The following is a 24,780-nucleotide window of genomic DNA, read 5'->3' on the forward strand; positions in this document are numbered from 1 at the left end:
GCCCAGAGCTCCTACATCACTGAGTACCTTCAGGCTCTTGGGCTGCTGCCGGACCTCCATGACGTGCTTACGCCTCAGCTCCCGCTCCCGGCGCTTGTTGTATTCCAGCTGGTTGGTGAGCTCAGTCTGGTGCTGGAGTCGGATCAGCTCACAGCGCATCTTCTGGATGGTACTGAGATGGCGGAACTCCAGCTCCTGCATGGACTCGTGCTGACGCAGCAGCATGGCGTGCTCCAGGTCCTTCTGTGTCTGCCTTTTGTTTAACTCCTAACGGGAGGGCAAAGGGAATTATTAGATTCTTTGTACTCACTTGGATTTCCGTTCGCAACCTGACATTTCACTTTGTTCACAAGGGCATTTCTCTCTTTCCAAGGCATCTGAGGACAGAGCACAGAGTTTCTACGTCTTATCAGAAGCAGACAGCACCACCACCGGTAATTTTTCCTTCCTCATTTCACTTTTCTTCTTCCTGTTCTAGACGCTCAACAGAATTCACAGTAAGCATTTTCTGGAAGGGACTGTAACTGTTGCGCCTGTTGACTTTTTGGATCTAACAACTATCCCACAATAGGCCACTAATCTGAACATTTGATACCGCATGATCCCATAAATGCCGCAGGGATTACCAGACAGCATTGCAAAACGTATCGAATCGTTATTTTACCAAAAAACTTTAGATGTGGTAATTACCACTTCAGTGAGATTGGAGTTGGATTGCAGGTGCTCCCATGAGATACATTTCACGTAGGTGGTTCCAGGTCTCATCTCTGCCTATTGTCTTACCTCCCGGACCAGGTCCTGCTCCAGATTATGGCGGCCAAGGAGCATCCGTCTCTTAAAGCGGCGACACTCCAGCTCCAAGTACTGCCTCTGGCGCCTCAGTAAGTTGGCTTCTTCCTCTGCCTGGAAATGCTGGATGTTCTCCTTCTGCTTCGAGAGCCACTCCTGCTTCTCCTTCTTTGGAGTGCTCTGGTTTTCATTCAGCTCCTGATAACAGCAAGGTAACTAATTGTGGAATAGTCACGTTAAGCTCCTTGGCCCTGAACAACTGGAAGGACCTGCCTAATGAACTACGTTTCAAAGCTGTTTCACCTTGTCTTCTCGTGGCCAGCACCATCCCAGCCTCTGCAAAATGCATCATATTGCATAGCTAAGGGAACGCCAGGAGACAATTCACAGTGGAGAAAATTTAACTACAACTTCTTTTTGCATTGGCCATTTTAACTGGCCAAAATGCTGGTTCATGTTCACAGTTTCCAGACATATGTATTAGCTCAAAACGTAAAAATGATGGTTTGCCACTGAAAACAAAGACACTTGGAGGTCCTGCCATACTGCCTGACAAATGTTTTTACAGGCTCCCAAAGGACTGAGAAGGAAAGCATTGTCATCCTGTTGTTGAAACAAAACTCCAGCCACATGAGGCACATTAGAAAATGTTTGTGTCTTGCTTGATCAGAACACATCCACGTTTTGTAAGTAACTCACCAAGGCAGGGCCACTCACAAAAACAATATAAAGAAGTTCACAGGTGAAACTTAAGGCCACAGCTTCCACATTTGTACTAAATTCAATAAGAATGAAGCACCTTTGGCAAAAAACTCTGCTTGCTTGAACTGCAGACTAGAGATGCCCATACAGTAACTAGACTTGTCACGATATATTTCAACTTAAGTACGAGACAGACTTCCTCTTATTTCATCAGTGTTGGTGCTCTGTGATCTACTGCCCACTTAGAAAAAGATTCTATGTTATTACAAAGAGCCCATGCTACTATAGTTTTTGTTAGATCTTTCTTGGCTCTGCTGCTCTTTAGCCTTTTTTTCTCCTGGGAAAAGTCTATGTTTGGGAATATTCCCCTTTGGAGCAAGTTCCAAGGTTGCGTCACACAAGTTGATGGTTGAACACTAAATGGTTCTTTCAAAAAAATTATTTATAGTGCTTACGGTTTCAGACACTCCACAAAAAGAATCAGGAAGTTTGACTCTACAGTTTCTCTGCATTTCACAAAGGTCATGATTTTCACTACAATACAGTGATTATTAAACTATTACACAGCTTTCTCCATTAAAATTAAGTAGTGTTTTACAGATATTTTCCTAAAAAAAAAAAAAAAAACAAAACCAATCTGCAGGTCATCTTTACTGCTCTGTTTTCTTGCTGCTGCTACAGAAATACCATTTAAGTGATAAGAAACTTCACTAACTGCTGCAGTACACAGTCAATATCTGCAGCAACAAGGTATGAGAAAAAAACCAAATCAATCATAGAATCATAGAATAGCAGGTTGGAAGGGACCTCAAGGATCATCTGGTCCAACCTTTCTTGGCGAAAGCACGGTCTAGACAAGATGGACAAGCACCTTGTCCAGCTGAATCTTAAAAGTGTCCAATGTTGGGGAATCCACCACTTCCCTGGGGAGATTATTCCTATGGCTGATTTTTCTCATGGTGAAAAATTTTCCTCTTGCGTCCAATCGGAATCTCCCCAGGAGTAACTTGTACCCATTACTCCTTGTCTTTTCCATGTGACTCCTTGTAAAAGGGAGTCTCCCTCTTCTTTACAGCCACCCTTTAAATACTGAAACACGGTGATAAGGTCTCCCTCTAAGTCACCTTTTCTCAAGGCTGAACCACCCCAACTCTCTCAGCCTTTCCTCATATGGCAGGCTTCTCAGCACTTTGATCATCTTTGTGGCCCTTCTCCCGACCCTCTCCAGCCTGTCCACATCTGTTTTCCGTAGCGGGGACCAAAACTGAACACAGTATTCCAGGTGTGGCCTGACTAGAGCAGAGCCGAGTGGGATGACGACTTCTTTATCTCTGCTGGTGATGCCCTTGTTAATGCAACCCAGCATCCTGTTGGCTTGCTTTGCCACTGCACCACGCTGTTCACTCACACTGAGCTTGTTGTCCACCAAGACCCCCTGGTCCCTTTCCACAGAGCTGCTCTACACCCAGGCACATCACAGCCTGTGCCGCAACCCTGGATTATATTTTCCCAGGTGCAAGACCCTACACTTGTCCTTGTTGAACTTCACAAGGCTCTTGTTAGCTTGTGACCTTTCATAAACCACCTTTTTTCATTTCTTAAGATTGCCAAATTTGTGTGTTTCTGGCTAAAAAGTAATATTAAACAATGAAGAAGTTTGTACTTTCACAAGATAAGCATATAGGTGGCAATATACAAATAAACCCTCTTACTCTAAGGTCAAAGATATGAAACAAATACAGTTCTTTGCTCATGAAATGCAGAACTTGCTGCAACCCAGCAAATGATCTCCTGCACACAATGGCACTTCTATTTCCGAACGTCCACTGCTCTCGCGCTGTGTCGTACACCGTACCATAGTCACATTTCTCATTACAGATGAGTTACCTCTTTCAGCTGCTCTTTACGCAGTTTATATTCTCTCTTCTGGGACTCCAGGAAACTGTTCAATTCTTTTTTCTGTTGGGCCTGAATATGCTGTTGAAACTTCTTTTCTTCATTGGCCATCACTTTAGCCTACAGCAAATCCAGCAGCAAACGAGTTTGAGTCCCGATGGATTACCGCTCACATTCCATTTCAGCCCCAAGACCGGGAACTCATGGTACAGCCACCACGATACTCACCATGACTCTGAATAAGCGTGAATCTCAGGAGCTTGCCCTCACTCTCCTCTCATTCCACCCCCCCCATCAACACACCCAGCAGGAGTCCTTTTTCGGTGCCTCATTTCCTCAGCCCTACTGTTCAGCTAGTCTTGCCTAACAAAGTCAACACCTTGCGATACACTATATCCTCAGCCCTCCACCGAGAGATCCAAGATGAACCAAGAATCAATAATAATCGCTGTAGGCGGCATCGCTTCATTATCAATTATTTAAAAGCATAAACCCCCCCATATCCATAAGCAACTAGACGGTGAACACTTAAGCGTAGCTGGCACATTTCTCTGCAAGCTGATCTGCCTCCATAACGCTTGATGGCAGTCAGTTATTGACAGCATATACATGGCAAAAGAAAGGGAAACCCTTACAGTATTTTTTCTGGGGTCAGTATACTAACATTTAGTATAACGCACTGCGATGAAGGACATACCTTTCCTCTAGTTACATAAACCCCTTAGTGTAAGGAGGTGATGTATTAGCCTTTTTCTAATTAGCAATTTGCTTGGCTCCTGAAAACAGACATGTAAGAGACTACAATGTCATCTCTTCATCAGTGAGGGGAAGTGGACAATTCAATATAATTAACAAATATAGACTGGTCTGTTAACCTGAAATCTCCTACCTCTTTTTCCATGGCTGCTTGGTGCTTTTTAATTAGCTTTTCCATTTCTGCAGCGAAATTGTTACGCTGTGTTTCAAGATCTTTGTCCAACCTGAGGCGATGCTCGTCCATCTCTGCCTTCAGTTTATTCTCTAATGCCATCAGTTGCTTCTGGTGTTGCCGTCTCATACGTTTATAGCCAGACATCTGCTCTCGGAGTTCCGAGTCTTGTTCATGTTCCTGCATTTGCCTTGTCACCTAGGAAGATAACCACACCGGGCCAAAGTAAGTTAATGCTTCTTAATCCGCTTTTTGCCAGTCTTCGAATCACAAAAGAAAACTATTCAGTAAAGAAATATGATTTTGTTGCAAAGAAAAGCACACATGCTAATGGCAGCAGAGCAGATTAAAAACTGAATTCTGCTGTAGAAGATAAGCTCACATGGGCTCCAGCAGAAAAACTGTACGATTGTTATAAAGCTGGCACTAAATAATGTCTTTTTAGCCCTCTGCAATGAGGGTGCATATATACACACATAGACACACATATATACATATGAAAATAAAAGCCCACTTATTATTATAAACTGTTTCCTGTATTTTGAAAATATCCAATATACACAAATTACATTCGCCCAGGTGTTGCATTTAAGCTTTTACTAACTTACAGTAAACTATTTCAGTGATAATATCTCACTCAACAAGGACAGCTCATATTCTGATGAAATCCTAAAAGCTCTAAGCAGTTTCACAGAGCTCTGTTCAAAGGCATCCCTGCCTATACAACCTGATCAAAATAAAAACCTTCACGTACCAGCGATGCTGTGCGTATAGTAGCAAAGTGCTCTCGGTTGCGATAATGAGACTTGTGGCGGGATACTTGGGGAGGAGACTGGGGTTCTGACGCCCGCGTTCGAGGATCTGATTCCTCTCTGTAGTTTTCTTCCTCCTTATCAGGAAATATTAACAGGAGAGAATAAAGAGAATCTGCGTTACTAAAGATATTTATTTTGGTCTGGTTCAAAAGACATTTAAAAAGAAGAAAAACCATTTCACGTTCATCAGCCCTGAAAGATCCTCCTGCCGATAGGCTGAATGAAGGAGTGTACTGCAACAAGAGCTCTGATCTGGGATCTTTGCTTTTGGAAATTTCATTGTGCATTTTTATTACTAAGAGGAAAACTACTAATTAAAGCTGAAGATGAGAAAAACAAATGGAAAACTGAAAACAGAGTTAAAACAGTTTACTTCAACAAAGCATAAGAGCTATAAAGTAGATTATATCAAGTCTGAAAAACAAAACCAGCATCTTTGTAACCCTGAAAAACAGAGGAAGATTTTCATTACACCCACTACAGAAATACCTCAAAGCAAATTTTTAGAATTTGTCATGCTGTATTCCACGTTCTTATGAGTTTGTCATTCATCACAGAGCGATTAGTAGTTAGATAGGATATACTAATTAACTCCCCGAGGAAATACCTGCGTGTCTGTTGCATATCTGGGCAAAGAACAAAACATTCTAACCACACCTATCATTAGCGAGGGAAACGTTACTGCTTTGAGAAAGGTGTGATAACCCCTCCTTGGCCAGAGCAGCATGGTTCAGAGGGACGCTCCCCAGTTTACCCTTCATTGTGCAAAGGTAAAGCAGGGGAAGCGGTTTCACAGCTTGCCATGGCCAGAGTGCTGCATTTCTTTTTCCACACATCTTTGTCCATTAACCAAATATTCCAATCAATTGCTGGGAAGCTGGGTGCTTCAGGAACAGATTTCAGCCACTACTGTGGGTCCTGTGTTTAAGAACTCAGTAACTAGGAAGTAAAAAGGGGGAACTCTTACATCCTTTTGTCCCACAAAGCAGTGTTCTGCAAACTAAGGGCATCCACTAAATAAACCTATTCACAACGTGCCACTCCAGCTCCTCACAGCAAAGCAAACTGCTTTTGAAACAACTCAATTAGTAAAATAACTTTTAGTGAATCAACAGACATAAACGGTTTTTACAGCAACCTTCCAAAATTTCCAGGGCACATTAATATATTTGGGGCACAACACTAGAACCTGCAGACGACGACTTAGGATAGGAAGCACTCGGCTTTTCATCAGCGTGCCAACCAAAATTCTCTCCCATTTCACACCTTCAAAGTTATCCAGTAACAATCCAATGCTTACCGGCTTTAAATGAATGACAGAGCTATTTGACATCACGGTGTGGTCTCCCTCCATCATATCCAGCTCGCTCTTATCATCCGAGGCATCTGGAAGACTGTTAACACTACTGCTTTGGCTACTGGCACTGATAGACATACTAGGAATGGACTGATTACTCCCGACACTGTTCACTGTTCCTGTCCTTCCGACACCATGATCTTGCTCCTAGGAGAAAAGGATTATTAAGAAAATCCAAATCCATCACAGTTGTATCTACGGACATTACTAAATGAAACGTGCATTCCATCCCTTTCTAAAGGCATCTACCTGCCACGTCATGGCAGTTCCCACCCTCCAGGCATTGCCATGAAACATTTCTCTTGTGGGATGCTGGGGACAGAAATAATCAACCTTGTCAAGATTAACTGGCTGATGTCAGACTCTTTTCAACAGCAAGCCTGTTAACAAGCTGAACTCTATCATGTATCAGCAACAGCATGTCACCAGAAACTGTTCTGACACCAGCATCTTCTAAGCACTCAGCTGGGACCCTGCACCTTGCACGGTGCCTTTCTCTACATAAGAGAACTGCAACCCAGAGAGTCTCAATTTCTGCATGGTGACTGCAGCATGCAACCCAAAAAAGACAAATTAATTTCCTTGATGACCTTTTTTTTTTTTTTAAATCAAGTACAAATTTCTGTGTCTTAGACTCTGAACAACATTCTCCAGCCAAAAGCAGAAGACTGCCAAGGGCCTTGTACATATGGTCAAAGTAGAGGTTAACTGCAGTTGCTGAAAGAGTCCTCACGAAGCCTCATAACCAGGCAAAGAAAGCCAGGTTTTACGGAACTGGAAGCTAACTGTTCACGCACGAACACATGGCACAGCTTCTTGCCAGCACCAGGCATCTACCCTGTCTGTCCTTGCTTGTGGCTTGAGGTAGCTTTATTCCAAGCACAGAAAGGAAGACATGAGTTTACAGCCAGGTGTGTAAACAGCCTCCACTCGTTTCAGCAAGATCTGAGTTGGGGTTAGTTAAATGACAGCATCATTCTCTGGTTCAGTGATGAAATCCAAAGTTTCTCTCACCTCCTCCTCCTCCTGTGTTTCGACTGCAGGGCCATTGTGTGCCTCCTGGAAAAGGAGCTTCTTCATTTTACGATACTGCAGGTTGTCCAGTTCTCTCACCGCATCCTTTGTTCTCTGAATCAAGTCTATTAACACTGTTTCGGGCCGCTCCCGAAGAACAAACATGTGCTGCAGAACACACAAATAGGTGAGTGACCTCTTATGCCTCCAGCACACACGCTTTGAGGATACAATTGTAAGCTCTAGTTGGGTTTGTTAGCCCTCTTCCCTGCACAGGAGGAGAATACCTTCACAGCTTACACTGGCACTATTTTTAGACTTCACGATCCAGATAGATTTTAGAATGATTGCTTTCTGATGGGAGACATTCACCAAAAAGTAAAGATGTAACAAAACCAGAAATGGTATTTCACATACCATGAAAACGGGCTCAGTTTAAACCTAGACTTCTTTGGATGCTGGGGTACTTAGAGACGTTATCTACTTGTGGTTTAGAAAGGGAAGAGCAACAAATAACATATAAATGCTAAAGGTGTTAGACTGGCTAAGCATCTCCAACCAAATGTTAATTAACTCATCAGCTAACTCTCACTATAAAATCCTTTTCCTTGTTTACAAAAGCTTGAGAATCAAATATTCAGCATACAGCTCTGACTCATAAAATCGGCTGTGAACCTTCAAGCCCGGCCCTAGAACAGCTAGCCACGTTACGCTCTTTTTTTGGAAACATTCACTGCAAAGGTGGCTACATTTTGCCAATAGGTAAAACAAGTCCTGTCTATGTATGTCAGGAGCAGCTTTTGCAGTCTCCAGATGAAATGTGCTGTGCAAGCATGAGTCATTATTAACACCACCGCTAGTTTCATTTTGTTCCTTAGGAGAACTGCATTGCCATTTTCAACATGTCACATTCCCTACCTGTCCCTGAAAGTGGCACGCAGCTGTTTCAGACTATAGAGATGGGAAGGAATACATTCACAAACGTTTAATTTCCATCAATGTTCTCTTTAATTGCAGTGCATTGCTCAAAATAAAACCGATCCGCAGAATTCTGAAATGGCAGGACTGCACACCCACACCAAAACCTTTACTGGATAATTGCATTTACTTTCTGAATACACAGTTTTTAAAGAGGCAAAAGTCCTCAGAACCATTCAAGTAAAAATACGCAAAAAGGTGATGAGAAAACCTTCATAAATAGCATCCATTTCCCAGTCATGCAAAATTTTGGAAAAAAAAAAAAAAAAAATCGCTGTTTAGCACAAACATGGCCAGGATAAAAAAACCACAAAATAACGTCATGAGCACTGTAAAGAGAATGACAAGTTAGCAAAATTCTGAATGCCACCTGATGCCACAAAGGAAACCCATCAAAGTCACGCTTACAATAAAACAGCTCTAACACCTAACTTCTATGCGAGCTGCCTTCACTTAGGAACTCATCATTTTTTTTTGCAATAACCTACCATACTCGCTTTGTTTCCAGACTAGAGCAAGGAAAATCAAGTATCTGCAGCATACAGGAGCACAAATGAAGAAAAAAAAAGGCTAAGAAATAAAGCAGGAGAAAACCTCCAGATGGCTGAGGCTTACTGATGTCAAAGAAAAGTATGGGGAACAGAAACTGCTTTTCTCTGCCCCCTTTGCCCCAGGGATACACATCGGAACAGCAAATTTCAGTTCTACACGTAAAGCACACAGGTGATGGGAGAGGATAAAGAGCCTTTAGGGGTATATACAGCATAAAATAAAGAGGGAAGTAACGAAAGGTATTTGTTAACTAATGCATGGTAGCTCTGTCAGGATTAATTACAATCACTGGAAGGACAGATTGAGTTTAAGAAACCAAAACTCTCAACAAGTTGATGGTCATCCAGTGTCGCTTGCTGGGCCGTCCTTGTATGGTGAGAACAAGGTTGGCTTGGAGAATCACCTGAGGAACCACCCAAGACACTGCAACGGGGCAGTAAAGCTACAACAGCCAGCTCTGTACGCTCCACAGCGCCCTCAGCTCCAAGGTGTTAGGGATAAGGGCAGAGGGTGCACTGTCAGCTGTAACCCGGCACAGTAGGCGAGACAGAAGTGTGTCCCAAGGCATAGCCTCTTTTTAATATCACATGGAAAACAAAAAGGACAAGCAAGCCAACCTTCAGAAGCTCCTCTGATGTAGGCCTGTCTTGAGGAATTTTCTGGAGGCAAGAATCTACGAAGTTTCGAAAATAATCAGACCTGTGGCAAGGAAAGTGAAAAAAAAAAAAAAACAACAAAGCAAAAAAACCACAATAAAAACATCTGAGTTAACTATGCAGTTGAATTTTCAAAGCTCATTAAAGAATCAAGACATTCACATTTGGGCCTTGCTGGTAGGAAGCGTGGGGAGGGACCACACAGACCCAATACTTCATACTACAGCCTCCGACATCCCCGGTCAAGCCAAAGCCCACCGCTAGATCCCTTTAACCTCGGCTTCCAGGTAAAATGTTTCAGCCTAAGAATGCAAAAATATGGGGCAATTCAAGAGGAAGGAAAGTTCCGTATAAAGGCAGACACCCACACGTCTCAGTGCAAGCATCAAACCTGTCAAATACTATATTGCACAAACTCTTCAAGGTCTAAGAAGAGCTCCTGCCCCTTCCACCTCTGTGCGCAGGTGTTTCACCCACAAACCGTACTAACGCCCAATTCCTGAAATGCCTTTGGCCCCTCAGACACGACTTGTGCACCGTTGTGCAACCTGTCACAAGTAACACTTAAGGTCATGATTTGTTTAGTAACGTCTCTCCCTTCACACGCTAAAGTCCCGTATTGTGCCCTTTCTTTCTCTGAAGACAATTTCAGAAGGGTGGGATAATATCCTGAGAAGAGCAGCACATCAGTTGTACAGTTTTATTTCTTTCCTCCCCCACAGCTCCCTCCTGCTCTCAGTGTGTAACAGGGGGTTTTGCTACTGCAATTTTTCAGTGAATTAAATTGTTGCGGTTTTGGTCAGAAAAATGCGTATGATGAATTCAATGTTTTGGCAAGCATCAGGGTGTGAAATAGCCTAACCAGAAAAACTCAAAAGTAGAAAAAAATTTATAAAAATATGGTACAATGTATTTTGTTAGAGGCCTACGTGGGGCAGAAAAATGTAATTAGGAAGTTTTTAACTTCTGAAATTAGTTTACTGTGTTTGCTGTTTCAAAAGACAGTTGTTGAGTTTGGGAGGCACAGAATGTTACTATTGTGCTTCATTCTTCTGAAGTTTATGCAACAGACACTTGCTGCACAAGCGGTGTCTTCATCTTGCAAAGCAACCCTTCAACAAAACAAGATTTAGGAATTGACAGTGCGGTTTGTGATCAAAAAACACTAAAAACCACATTTTTGGCCAGCCTGGAAGCTTCAGAAGTTTACTGACCCTTGAACTGATTTTTTTTCAGGATCTTATGTTCTTTCCAGCAGCATGTCCTGTTTCTACTACATTCTAGAGTCTAAAATGCATATTTAGTAATTGGTCAATTTTGTATATAAAATGTATAGTGAAACTAATAGGAACCTTCCAGCTCACATCCTCCCAACAGGAACCCAGCCATTTCAAGAGCTCAGCATGACAAAGCACTCCATTTACAGCAATTCCCTACAACATTCCTCCCTCAGTAATACTCACCATTCATTAGACTGTAGTGTAGGGGATTCATTCTGCGCTATGTGATATAAGGCACTCATTGCGTTCATATTAAACAAAGGAGGCTTCCTTTCCGCTACACACAAAAGAAAATAGTTTTTATACAGGGAGATAGTCTCATGGTTTTTTCTCTTTTTTTTTTTTTTTGTTTTTAGTTTACATCCCTTTAAAAAGAAAACCACATCAGCAGAATCACTATTGCCTGAACATGGAACCCCAAACCAACCCTACCCTGCAATCAGACAGATATGTTGGCACAGGTCCTATACCATTGCAGAAGATGAAAGCACTTTGAAGATCAAATGCCTTGTCCTCTCAAGCTTTTAAATTACGTGGTTTATCATAGTTGAGTTCTCTGACTCATTGTAATGTACTAAAATAAGAGTAAGTTAACAGTAAGCTCTATACTCGGTGTTTAGCCACTAAGCATTCTTGGTTTCATACACCCCTCCCCACCTTTTTTCTTTTTAAACTACAGTTGCTAAAAAGCTAACAAATATTTAAATCCAGCAGGACGGCAGTGATGAAGAAAAAGCTGGTTACAAGAACCATCAAATCACACGGGCAGGAAGTCAGTAACAGGCCAACTCTTTATACTATTTTGAGAGTTGCATTCTCTTTGGCTCTTCTCTCTCTTTCAAGCTTGTGTTACTCTTATAGACTGACACAGCATGAAAGCTTAATGAGGAAGGAGATGATCTCACTGTAACAACAAAATTGAAGCTTCATCAGAATGTTTATGGGGTAAACCTATAAAGCTCAGCCTCGCCATAAACATTCCAGAGAAGCTGGTCAGGCCACGAGGATGTCCCTACACTAGCGAAAGCGCAACAAAAAAGCTTTCCACCCCGAATAATAGAAAAAAACAAACAAACAACAAGGAAAATAATGCTAGTTTTCTTATTCTGCTTTTCAATTTTGAGTCGAATAGCAGCAGTAAGCTATGCATCAGAGATCACAGTTCACTCATCGCTGTCACAGGATGGACTAAGCTCTACAAATTCCTCTGAACAGGTAAACTGAGGAGTTAAGCCCTTCCTCAAATGTAGCACTTTACCTCCTCTAATCTGTCAGATAACTAGTTGCTGCTCTTGAGGATCAGACTGATTATCCATTAAACTATTTTAACTGACCCCTTAAATTATTTTAACTGACTGCTCTCCCCAGCTTTTTTTCTCTTAACTCACCTGGATAAAATAGAAATCATCAGGAAACACTGAAACTGAGCCCTCAATGAGGCCATTTCTAAGACTAGGTGATAATTTGAGAAGAGTACAAGACATCTCATTTTTCTGCTTTCTTCCCATGCTTATTCAAACCAACACAAATGAGACAACCACACTGACCCAGCCTACAACGCTCTACTGTCCTGACCTAGTCTCACCTCCCACCACGCTAGAAGCTGTAGACGAAGCCTAACGCTTCATATTGCAAAAAAGCAGCGTGCAGGAAGGCACCCGGGGGTGTGGTGGCCATGAGCTCACTGCATTCCTGGAGCTCTGCAGCCAGCCAAGTCTCCTTACTCCACTCGGAGCAGGATTCTGTCATGACAGTCACACCCCTTCAACTTGCTTTATATTGGCAACCAAAAAAATCTCTGCTCTGAAGAAAGAATCTATTTCACGTCTTGGAAGAAAATGAAGTTGACAGTTTGGAATGCCAGACAGCATTTTTAGCTAAACTGTGCAGTTCACATGGATTAGTGTGTTCCTGAGAGCTTTCACTGCCCGGCCAGGCTGCTCCTCCACCGAGGTCCGTCTGGAGTATGAGCAATGAGATCTGACAAGGATGGCAGGACAGCCTCAGGTGCAACCAGCAGCACTGAACCCCACCATCCCAAGAAAAACTTACAGTTAAGTGCTTCTAGAGAGCTGGGTCCTGACTAAAACCTGAGCAGTGCTGTGCACCGTGTTGTGCTTAAGCAAGCGTATTTTTGTTCCAAGAAAATACTACACGTTAAATTTAAACAGAATGCCACACTAACGTAGTCTTTTTAAACCGACGTTCTGCTTTAAGGAGTCTCTTCTAATGGCAATTGCCATCATTCTTTGGGGTTTGATTTATAGGTTACCACTTCAAAATTGGATTATTCCATATCTTTTTCTTTAAAACAAGAAAAAAAACAAGAAAAAAAAAAACACAAAAAAGTGATTTTCCAGGCAAATCTATTCACAAGTGACAACATACACTGAATATAGCTTTGAAGCTGTCCACTTAATCCAAAACTCCATTATTGCAGAACTTGTTAACACACCTTAAATTTTCATGCAAACAATTTCTATCATTAACATATTTTCACACTGGTACTTTTAATGGTTCATTTCTAAAGCTGTTCAGCAAATTGGCTGGTTTTCAGTTCAAAACTTAACTGCCTCTCCCACAGAACGTGAACACCGTTAGTGGTATCGCTTGGCTATTTTCTTTGTGCATATAACTCTTTCTCTTCGTGTGATGAAAACACCAGTTCAACAAACATCAAATTGGAGACTTGGTCTTCAATTCTAGGGAGCACATTTAACTCTTTTCTCTAAAACTCAAGTCCCAGAGAAATCAGAACAAGGAAGGAAGCACAGATCTTCTGCACTGAGATTCAGCTGAATAAGTTCTAGGTATTGAATAACTACATTTCCCAGTTTTTCAAAAGAAATAACTTACCTAACTCAATACAGGTAATTCCAAGAGACCAAACATCTACTTTGCCATCATACTGCCCTTCATCCATGGCTAAAATCACTTCTGGGGCCATCCTAAAATAGGAAATTGGTGCTCATAAAAATCTGGGCAATGGAACACATTATCATTTCAATGAAAGAGGCTGTTCCACTGATGTCAGCTACCATAAACAAATCATTCCCCAAGGTATCAGGCATGAACATGGGATACTGGGAAGAAAGACCAGGCACCCACACTAGTACAAGCCTGTAGAGAGGCTGCACAATGTTCTCCTGTGCTTTGCCCAGCTCTGCATTTAGGAGTATCACCACCTTCTCGCCCTCCCACATTTCCAATCGTTTAGCTGGCTGGCCAACTCTGGTGAAATAATTATAGCATGCAGTTGTGTAAACACCACAGATTAGGTGTAAGAGATCAAAAGCATACAAGGGATCTGCAAAGGGTTTTGTTCAATGAACCTGGCCTTTCCTATGAAAGAAAAAACACTTCAGTTATTTCAACAACCACACGTGGTGAGAATATAGGAATTGTTAAAACCACTGGGGGGAGTGATTAAAATATATTGCAGATGATTCGATCCCACCTCTACCACTTAAAGTCAGCATAAGTAGAACAACAAAATATTATTACTTTTTGTGAACTACAAATACAAGGATCTGCAATTTCTTGAAGTCAGAGTCTACTTACTACTTAATCTTTTTTTGCAAAGTACGTTTCAGCACTACCCCAACCGGAAGATTACAAAGCTAGCTCAAATAGAGCCCAAGTATATCAAATACCCAATAAATGATCTTTTTACTGCACAAAGCCAGAAATGCGTAAAACTCTTGGCTTACCAATATGGCGTCCCCACAAATGAGTTGGCAGGAGATGCTATGGAAGCAGACCCAAAGTCAGCAAGTTTCACTTGTCCTGGCTCTGTCAGCAGGATGTTTCCTGCCTTGATATCTCTGGTGATAGAATACAAGTGTCAGTATTACTCCTCTCCAGAAAAGAAAACCTTCTCTAGGACAGACTACAACACACGCCAGTATTCACACGTTCAAGCTGCAGAATATCCACATCTGCTCCAAATACAAAATCTTTAACCTTTAGTTTAATTGCTTAACACGGCCCTTGATCTTGGAATCTAGTTTGTCTTAAAAACCAGCTTAAAATGGCACACCTGCATAAGCTTCATATACAGTTCAGCAAAACCATCCGAACCAACTACGCCCCTTATAAATGTTTTTAAGAAAGTCCTAATAATGTAACTATTCAAACCCTTCATCCTATTAAAATGCAGCAGGTACTTTAAACACAAACAACATTTGCATCCCATACTTACTGTGTGCTTCTCAACACATGTGTTCATGTAAAACTAATTTTTCAAGTATTAATGCTCCCCCCACCCCGGCAATCTTACAGTTGCTACAAGCTATTTAGGTGGACTCAGCCTGCCTTGCTATGCCCTGCTTCAGGGAACAATCAGCATCGTATGAAGTATTGAAAAGCTTAGCAGATTCAAAGCAATTCTGCAGAAATTATGAACACCAGCTGTAAGAGACTGTGCATATGGAGATACATAGCTTGCTAGTATTTGACTACCGTAAATCACTAGCTTGGGAGCATAGAGGCAATGTGAAAAGAAAACCTCTGCTTACAAATATTCAATTTGGGGTGAAGGGGATACAATCAACAAAATAAATAACCTGCAAGTGTGTCAGACAGCAAAAGCATAACCACTTACCTATGGATCATATTGTGAGAATGCAAGTATGCTAATCCCTGGAGAGCACCATGGGTAATTGCTGCTATTTCCACTTCTTGCAATGGCTTTTTATGAACTTAAGGAAAGAATTTATTTGAAATTCAGTATTAAAGAAAACAATGCAGTTTGCAGCATGCATGTGAGTACTGTTAACAACATAAAAAGAGAGAAAATACTAAAAGTTCATTTTTACTAGGTGCAGTATGAGAAGCAAACATAAAAATTGTTCACAGCACACATTCTATAATCAGATGTAATCTTCTAACTGCAAAACAGCAGCTATTTGCTGTCAAAAAGAGAACTACTTTGCAACCATAACCTACATTCCTGTCAGTTCTGTGACCATTCTGCTGAATACTTATTTGAGACTCCATATTAAATCTTCTATTAATGAAGCTAAATCCCAAACCCTAGAACTTCGCAACAATTCACATGTGAATAAACTGCAGCAACACAGATGATGCTCCGGCAGCTCAGCCTTTTGTCCTGAAACGCTTCTGGCAAGGAAAGGGGACAAATAACTTACTGGTCACACATATATCTTCAAAGAAAGTTCACTTCAAGAAGCCTGACAGAAAAACGACCATTTAACAGAAGACCTCATCAAGGAAAACCCTAATACCGATGCAGTGCTATTTTAGTCAACAGGCCTGCAGTTGTTCGTAAGCATTAGGATCAACAACAAGGGTTTTCAGAAACAAATCTCCTGTCATGACAGGAGAACTTAAAACTCAGAAGAAAATAAATAGCTGACTGGCAAGTTTAAAAGAATATGAACAAAGGAGAAACTAGGCGCCTAGGAAAGGTGATATTCTACAGAAAAACCATTACAGTCATGTAAGAATTTGAAAAACTGCACCTGTTCACACACACTCTGCCCCCAAATAAAGCTATATACTCCAGAACAACTCTGTGATGCTGTAACCTCCTACTTCAGTACTATACTTCTGACCTTCAAGTAAATAAACATGCGTGACATACCTTCTAGTAAGTCTGATGCTGATCCTAAACAATATTCCATAACAAGCTGTATGGGAAGAAATCAAAGTAGTTGTTAGAAAATCTCTAATAGTAAATGTATGTTTTCTAGATTTCTGTGGAGAAATCTAGAAATAATCACTGCTTCATACAATGCAGACTGCCACAACAGAACAAGTACTGGTTGCAACATAAGCCCCATCCTAGCACTGTCACACTGACCCTCCCACAAGGACAGCTCTAACTGGAATTAGCATAGCCTTCCTGTGTAAGGTACCAAGCAACAAAACTTGTAAGGAAGGCCAAAGCACACTCATAACCAGTTATGTATTGTATTACAGATCTTATTTTATATGCATGTACTTAACAGGAATGTTAAATTGCACTTAACAAGCTTATCAGAGTATTAAAGGGCTATTCAGGGATTTACTTAAGATTTTGTCCCAGTCAGATTTCAAAAAAAGAAACTAAAATTTTGTCTTACAGATTTGTTGAAGCTAGTACATGAACAGCATATACAATTTAAACTACTCGTTCAACAATATGATTTCTGTAGTCTATCGTACTACAAAAACTTTGTCAGAGAGGTGTACATCACACTTTTCACTTGACAAAATGCTTCCTCCACACAGCCAGTCACAGTTATTCCTACACACACATTTTTCTGCACACAAACTCAAATAACCCAAATTTTGTTGGGAGTGGGGGTATGGTTTTTTGTTTGTTTAAATAAAATATATTAAATTAATTAGGCGATGACGGCCAGAGATAAAACCAAGTTGCCACCTGAACACTCAGGCAGAGAAATGACAACAGAAATAAACAATATGCAATAGAAGAATTTAGTTTAACAGAAACACGAACGACTCATTTAGTTAAATAATGAAATACAAATGACTCAAAATATACTTTGATTACAATTATCGGTAGGATAATTCTAGCCTATTCCATTAAAGTACAACTGAACACTCTACTTCTGGAACATACTCAGTCAACCTGTGAAGTTCTGAACCATTAATACCCAGTAGCATACCAAATGCATTGTTAAATGACATGCAAGTATCTCATAAAGTTGCCATACTTGCCTCCCAGGCAGTACAAGTGAAATTCTCACCTTTCCTTAGAAAAAGAAAAGTGATGGATAAATTTGTTGCCCCCTCACCTTATTATTTATTTCAAATATTCAGTCCATCAAGCTAGACGCACTAGAACAACAGCACAATCACCTTACTCTGCAAGTAAAAGGGAAAATTTCCCTAAATCTTGTTTCCAAAAACTACACTGAGTTTTGCTGAGCATCTGTAAGGTCCTTGGCTATTCTCATCTGAGTTTGTGCAATCCAAGTGTTCAGGTGCCTCTTGAAAGCCAGCTGGAGATATTTTAAAGCGCCCTTAACCAAGGCAAGGGAAGTGCAGCGTGCAGCAGATGCTTACCCATGCTGTATGCTCCCGCAAATAGCAGCCTTTGTATTCTATACTGTTAGGGTGTTTTATTCTTTGGAGGAACTTGACTTCCTTAATAATATCCTGCCATTTCTGTAGAAATAAAAGGAATAGAAAGACTTTATAAAACTGTTACTTTCAGTTGGTTGTTGTTAAGTTCATATGTCATTTAATTATGATAAGAAGCAAAACTATCTTAAAGTTCCAAAACAAAACAGATTTACATCAGCACTATGATGTTCACTGCTTAACCCCTCAACAGATCTACAAAGTAAGTTTTTGAGCGATTAGGTTGTATGTAAGGATCACCCATCAGTGTAATACTTTATAGGTATGCATAGGATATACCGGTAAGCACTTAATATCTGAGCAAGTCCTCAAAAAAGAAGCGATCCTTTTTTAAGGGATACTGGTTCTGTTGTCAAATCAAACATACATCCCAACCTGAAAGAGATGTGGATGATAAGTGTCCCTCAGCAGGATCAAATGTCTCTCACTTAACTCTTGCAGATATAAAGACCTATCCCTGCTAGTACCTATATTACACTGGATGAGCCTCCATTTATCAGCTGCCAAATACCTGACTACATTCTTGGTAATGTTTCTCCATTCCTAGTTCAGTCTTTACAACGAGTGATTCAAAATGAGTTACTTACTAGATAAGGGAATGGTTCTGCAAGAGTGAAAGAATAAACAGATAAAACAAAATCCAGGTTTATAATAAGGGGAGCTCTGCCAGCGCAACTTTAAAGTACAGAAGAGGCCAAAATGTCATGTTCCAATGGGTGCCTAGACACTGCTGCTACTCCCCTTGGAGGAAATCACCAAGTCCTCCCACTTGCTGCCCATCCACACCTCCTCAGGCAAGGAAGGCAGAAGCATCTAAGTGCAACAGCAAAATTACAACTACCAGAACGGATTTTCAAAACCAAACGCAGTAGCTGAAACTATTTAAATACGCGGACGTCAACACAAGACTGTTGACACTGAAAATGTTCTCGAGAAAGAGTATCAGTTCTGAAGTTAATCAGAGGTAGAGAACCCTCACCCAACACCAAAAGGTTCAAAAGCCATTTTCCAGGTCCTGTTAATCTCTCAGCACACACTTCCTCAGGTGTATGTATGTGGCTAGGATCCACCGATGGACACAGGTCCCATATACCCAAATGCTTTGGAAAACATGTGTAAAACCCAAATCCTCCACAATAAAAATTTTAGGGCTAGAGAAACAAATGAAACGAAGGAACATGGTAGCCACAACCAAGGCAGCTGACTGACTAGGCATTTTACAACACCAAAAATTTCATGAGAACGACATCAGTGCAGCTATACTAACATAAACTCTCTCACTGACACCCTCGTTCTAGTACGAGAACAACTGAGTCGCCTTTTACCTTTAGCCTTAAAGGCTTCGAGGTACTAAGCAATAAAAGCCAAACCAAGAAAGGGCCACACTAAACTTCTACAGTGGGAAGAGAGAGCTGATAGACTAGTCAAGACGTATTCATGATTTCCTGCATAAGAAAAAGCTCCAAGATCACATTAAGAGCACAGCACTACATATTTCAAAGGTTTTAAACCTATTTTTAGTATAAAATATGTCCTTTTAGAGAATAATTGCTCCTACCAATGATAAAATCTTACTGTGAAACCAAAGAAAATATAAATGATACCAGAATGCCTTTAATCAATTTTCTTTACATAGCTTAGATCATAACTCCAGCAAACTTCTGAACAAAACAAATAAATATAAAAGTAAAATAGAAAGTGTTTTAATCCTGATCTTATTACTTTCTTCAAAATAAAGAAACATATGCATTGAAGACAAACCAAAGCTATTTCTGAAGCATGCACAGTTTGTTTCATTCATGTCAATAGAGTATTTATAGCTCACAGTAATTAAAACAGTAGGACAAGTAGTAAGTACAAATTATTCTTTCATCAGTACACAGTTAAACAAGTCACCGCAGTGACAAAATAGAAACATGCCTAGCAAATTTAACTATGAAGCTAGAATTTGGGACTGCTGGAGAGACACTGCCACCTCTACCTCCTACACAGATACATACACACACACAGAAAGGAAGGAATAAGTTCAGCTCCTTGTAGTGCAGATGATCAATGCACAAAAGGCAGGCACAGAAAGCAACGAGTTGTTTAGTCAAACTCATCGGAGCAAGACTGCTTCTAAGACCGGAATATAGAGAATGGAGGGAGGGAACCATAAATGCCTTGAACAACATGCTTACAATAAATACTTCTGTTGAAAAAACACACCACAATTTGATAGATGTCATTTACCAGAAATAATATCAAATCAGCTGTTCACATCATGTCGGGCTTTTCAAGAGTCTGTATTAGCACTTAAACATTTCAAGTACAAAATCAATTATCTCTGTTAAGCGTCCTAGGGAAAAAACATGCATCTGGGGTGGCCATGAAAACACTTAACGTTTAAATCTTGGAGGCCTACTTTTACAGACCTCTCTGCAAAGAACTGCCTTAATCCCTAGCTCTGGCAGTTCTTCTGTAATTATGCTGCTGCTCAGATTTTCACACTCATTCATTTGCTGCTGTTTTGCTTTTCTTTTAGCTCCTCTCAGCACAGTCATTCCAGGGAAGGACACATTCTGCCTTACTACTTTGTACAAGCAAGACCCCCTCTGAACCTTTCACTATTGCATCCACTGCCATTATTCCTTTGTCCAGTAAGCAACATGGTTATTTTGAAAGGTATTTAAAACGGAACATTTAAGGGAAACAAGACAAGCTAACATAAAACCTGCCCTTTTTAATTTTTTTTTTTTTTTTTTTGCTTTCTACACATTTATGTGGTCCCATAAAAGAGCCCTTTGTGTCTGGAAGAAAAAAGTCCTACCCATCTTTTCCAGGAACAGATTAGGCAGAAATACACTGTGAACAGTAAACCAATTTGTTTTGTTTACACAGTACCCTCATTCACCTTTACAGTTACAGGAAAGATTTCTCCTGCTGTAACCCAAGCTAATTAAAATCATCCCATATAATAAATATTTACAACGATCAAGATTTAATATGCAACATGTTCTACATACCTCATTGGATTGCTTCCCACTATATGACATTTTCTTGATAGCCACCACTTCATTGGTGCGCACATCACGTGCCTGTAACATGAAAACATGATGCATCAGTTTCTTCAGATCACGTTTTCCCTTAAGATGTAAACCAAAAATACTCATAAAAACCTCTTTACCCATTAGTTAACTTTTGCAGAGGGCTAAACTAAAATATCTTCCAATGGGTGTGACTGCTGCATCTATTAGAAATTTCCTTCTGAAGTTAAAGACCACCCTCCTGTTTGTGAGCCAAGGCATGACATTTTTCCATGCTCAGCATCCAGCAAGTCTCTGCAGGAGTCGAGTACTATCACTTCAAAACTAAAAATCATAGCTCATAAAAGAAGCTCCGAATCAAGTACAACAGATTTCCCCTAAATCAACTTCTCTCCCTGCCCAGGTCCATTCCAGACAAAACAGAAGCAAGGCTCAGCTCCCTTGTTCCACTCCAAACACAAGCAAAGATGTCCCAGGATGCACAGGAGATACCTGCTCCAGACACCGTCCACTTTCTCCCTAGTGCTCCCACAAATTAGCTATGCGTCTTAAAGGAAGGCAGGTGATACAGAGAGATGGCAGCGATCTAAGAGACTCCTCTTCAGATTCCTGATCAGACTTCCACTTTCTCGGTCCAATAATATTATTATTTACGCTGCACAATAAATGTACATGGTCTTTCACACTTCAAAGGCAGACTTCCTGACTTCAGAAAGCAATAATTCAAGATAAGACCAGACAAGAAGTTTTGTTTAATTTAGCACCAAAGCAATGGCTCATTCACTCTGGCAGGAGAAGGGCAACACTGCTTCACCTGGCAGGAAGGAGGGCTCCGCACAAGACCTCCGCCTCTCCTCTGTTAAGGATTTCAGTGGCACAGGAGGGTGGTGGAGGAAAAGACCTCTTAGTCTCTCTGGTAAGAATAACCCACTTGGATACGACGCCAAATGATATAAATCAGAATAATGTGCACCACAGCATTCACTGATGACTGATGAAAATGCTGATTTTTAATATATTTATACTATCAAGCACAGCCTATCAGAACACGGATTAACGAACACTAGAACTCTACCTTTTGTAAAAAGGTTTTTCAATCATGTTTTAATTCTGCTGTTCATTACAGAGATTCCCAGAATTCTCTGTCATTCTTTATTTCAACCAGTTATGATAAGTTTGAACCAACACCATTTTTATTTTTCTTTCTGTTCGAGAGGATCCTCCCCTACTATCTCGCTGGTATTACCTCTAAGGTTGAGGGGGTGACTATTTCCGGGGTTTGAGACAAAAAAGGAAGAAAAAATTCAGACTCCTAGATCTTTACTAATCAGAGACAATCTCTGAAACATTCAAATCAGTGAAGAACTGCAATAAAACAGGCAAGCAAAATACTAGAGTAGAGCAGAAGGAACACAGCTCTAACAAAAGAGAGTGGGTTATTCTTCTGCTCCATCTGCAGTGTTCCAGTGTAGTAGGTTTCCTGTGTCAAGCGAGAGCTATTATTACACTGCAGAGCAGGGAGTAGGGTAAGGATAATACCAAAATGATTCAGAGGTGCCAGACTTGCAGTTTCTAAGAAACCAAAACCATGAGGTGAACCAGCAAAATTCATGTCAATTATGAAAGAAAAACAGAAACTTTCTGCCGCTGCAGGGTGTAACAGAAACAATGAAAGAGACAAGAGTGAACGCTCTCAGCCAGTTATCACACAAGATAAATATATCACCCCTCTCAGGATCGCCTCAGGACCACTACGACAAAAGAAAGGTAGGTACAACTAACAATGAAAGACTAAACTGCATTTTTAAAAAAGGCAGGGGGAGAGTTTGGGCTTTTTCTACCTGTTAATTACTCCCACATCTATTTATCATCAACGTTTTTGGTCTGGGCTCTATGCAATGAAAGCAGCCTGGTGAGGGGGGTGCTATGTACTAGAAAACTCAAGGGAGCAACCCCTGATTGCGCTAACCTAACACCTCCAGCCCTTCACCCCTACAGTGGGGCGGAGAGAGAGCGAGCCATCGCAGCTGACACCCCATCAAGGTTAAAACCATGGAGTTTCATTTGCTTTTTTAGTTCCCTCATGATCTTGAATAATTGAAAAAAGACTGTTCCTAGACAAAAGCCATGAAGATGTTACAAGGCCAGCTAACTTAAACAATCCAAATGAACGAGGCTTATTTTATGGCAGACATTTATGGGCGTATATCCTGCCTTCCTCTGAAAACTCCATATAAAGGATCAACATCTGGTGACCAGAGTAACTTCAGCAGTGATATGAGCAAAGCATGAGCACAGAAAAGGTGGAGTATGTCATCGGCTTTGGTAATACGCATTTAAGCTATTATTAACTATAATCATATTACATTGATTAGAGAAAGTTTAATTGTTTGCATTAGCAGAATCAAAATCATGTTAAAGAAACTTAAGAGAAGTTTCTTCACTAGCTTTGCAGAGGAATAAAGGACCCAAGACATACATTGCCCTACTTTAGTTCTCTAGGCTTATTTAATTCTCAGTAAATTTCTCTCTCCATGCTGTCTTTCTCATCTTTTGGGCTTCTGTTTGAGGTATCAAGTACATTACACAAAACAGTTTCAGATCCATGATCTTAGATCTGCTGGTAGCAAAAAGATACCTTATACCACACAAGACTTATAGGTTAAAACTTCCTAAGGCAAAAATAGCAACAGCGTACCTTCTTTGTTGGAAATTCACTCAACTTGACAAAAATAAAGCCCCCAGATGGGTTGGAGTAGTACGATGCACTGCTTATGCTTGTCTTTTTGCAAGCATCAAGTTAGATGGACTTTCTGTCAAAGCAGCACAATCCAAACACCAGCAAGTAATTGCACTCCTTAGTGAAAAAATACCAATCTATAAAGAACTGGTAGTCTAAAATGGTGAGGAAAAGAAGAGAAAGAAGGGCCTAGAAATTAACAACCTCTCACTTTTGATCCCTTTGTAGAATGGGCCCGTACCACAACTACAAAGTTCTGTCAGTCTACAAATGCCCCAATGACAGCTTCTTGCTGATGTTGGGGAACACTGTTAGCATCCAGCTTGCAGGTTACCTCCGGCTGTATACTGGTTTTCCACACCCGTGTAGTTCATGCATGCCTCTAAGACACAGTCTTCCTGAAAAACTTCGATGTTTCTTCAATATTTCTTCAATAATATTTCTTCAATAATATTTCCACATAGCAGAAGACAGCTTTGTCAGCTCCCTCCTTTTATATCCACTCTTAAACCAAACTGAGTAAATGAGATGAAGTAAATGCCGCAGGTGAGTACTGTTTCGTTAGAAAACACTTCCTCCCCCAGATCTGTTCCCAGACAGTGGCAGCTCATAGTTTTAAGCAGGGAACAAAATTAAGAAGCTTTTCCTAATTAGTTCATCTGTGCTGCATTAAATTTGTGCTGGAAGGTTCCCAACATGGTCTGCTGCAATTATTAACAATGAATAGGCATCTCATAAAATACTGACACAAATGGCTTTCTGAAGGAAAATTGGCAGGTTTAGCCACACCTCCTATAATTATAAATGTGAAAAGGTTTTCTGAGGAAAATGGTTTTTTAATGAAGGTCTCGCAGTATGCACTTTGGTTAACATACAGCAACCTGCAAACGAGGTTACCATGAGACATCCCATCTCCAGTTGAGCTATACAAGCA

At 40.7% G+C, this 24,780-nt stretch overlaps 1 protein-coding gene across 2 annotated transcripts in view; it reads right to left on the reverse strand.

Moving 5' to 3' along the window:
* TAOK1 (TAO kinase 1) overlaps positions 1-24,780 on the reverse strand; it is a 35,145-nt gene that overhangs the window by 9,647 nt on the left and 718 nt on the right. Inside the window, exons 2-16 of one of the 2 annotated variants that reach the window (XM_009947764.2) lie at positions 21,086-21,157; positions 18,003-18,104; positions 16,573-16,618; positions 15,571-15,667; positions 14,678-14,791; positions 13,824-13,915; positions 11,151-11,244; positions 9,649-9,730; positions 7,502-7,669; positions 6,431-6,634; positions 5,070-5,204; positions 4,277-4,513; positions 3,379-3,507; positions 784-987; positions 28-267 (exon numbers count right to left, since the gene is read on the reverse strand). In XM_009947764.2, the coding sequence (XP_009946066.1) occupies positions 28-267; positions 784-987; positions 3,379-3,507; positions 4,277-4,513; positions 5,070-5,204; positions 6,431-6,634; positions 7,502-7,669; positions 9,649-9,730; positions 11,151-11,244; positions 13,824-13,915; positions 14,678-14,791; positions 15,571-15,667; positions 16,573-16,618; positions 18,003-18,104; positions 21,086-21,157 (2,016 nt within the window). The remainder of the gene's footprint in view (positions 1-27; positions 268-783; positions 988-3,378; positions 3,508-4,276; positions 4,514-5,069; positions 5,205-6,430; positions 6,635-7,501; positions 7,670-9,648; positions 9,731-11,150; positions 11,245-13,823; positions 13,916-14,677; positions 14,792-15,570; positions 15,668-16,572; positions 16,619-18,002; positions 18,105-21,085; positions 21,158-24,780) is intronic. The other variant, XM_009947766.2, reaches the window with a different exon arrangement.

Source organism: Leptosomus discolor, chromosome 18 (assembly GCF_034619465.1).
Source record: "Leptosomus discolor isolate bLepDis1 chromosome 18, bLepDis1.hap2, whole genome shotgun sequence".
Lineage (NCBI taxonomy): Eukaryota > Metazoa > Chordata > Aves > Leptosomiformes > Leptosomidae > Leptosomus > Leptosomus discolor.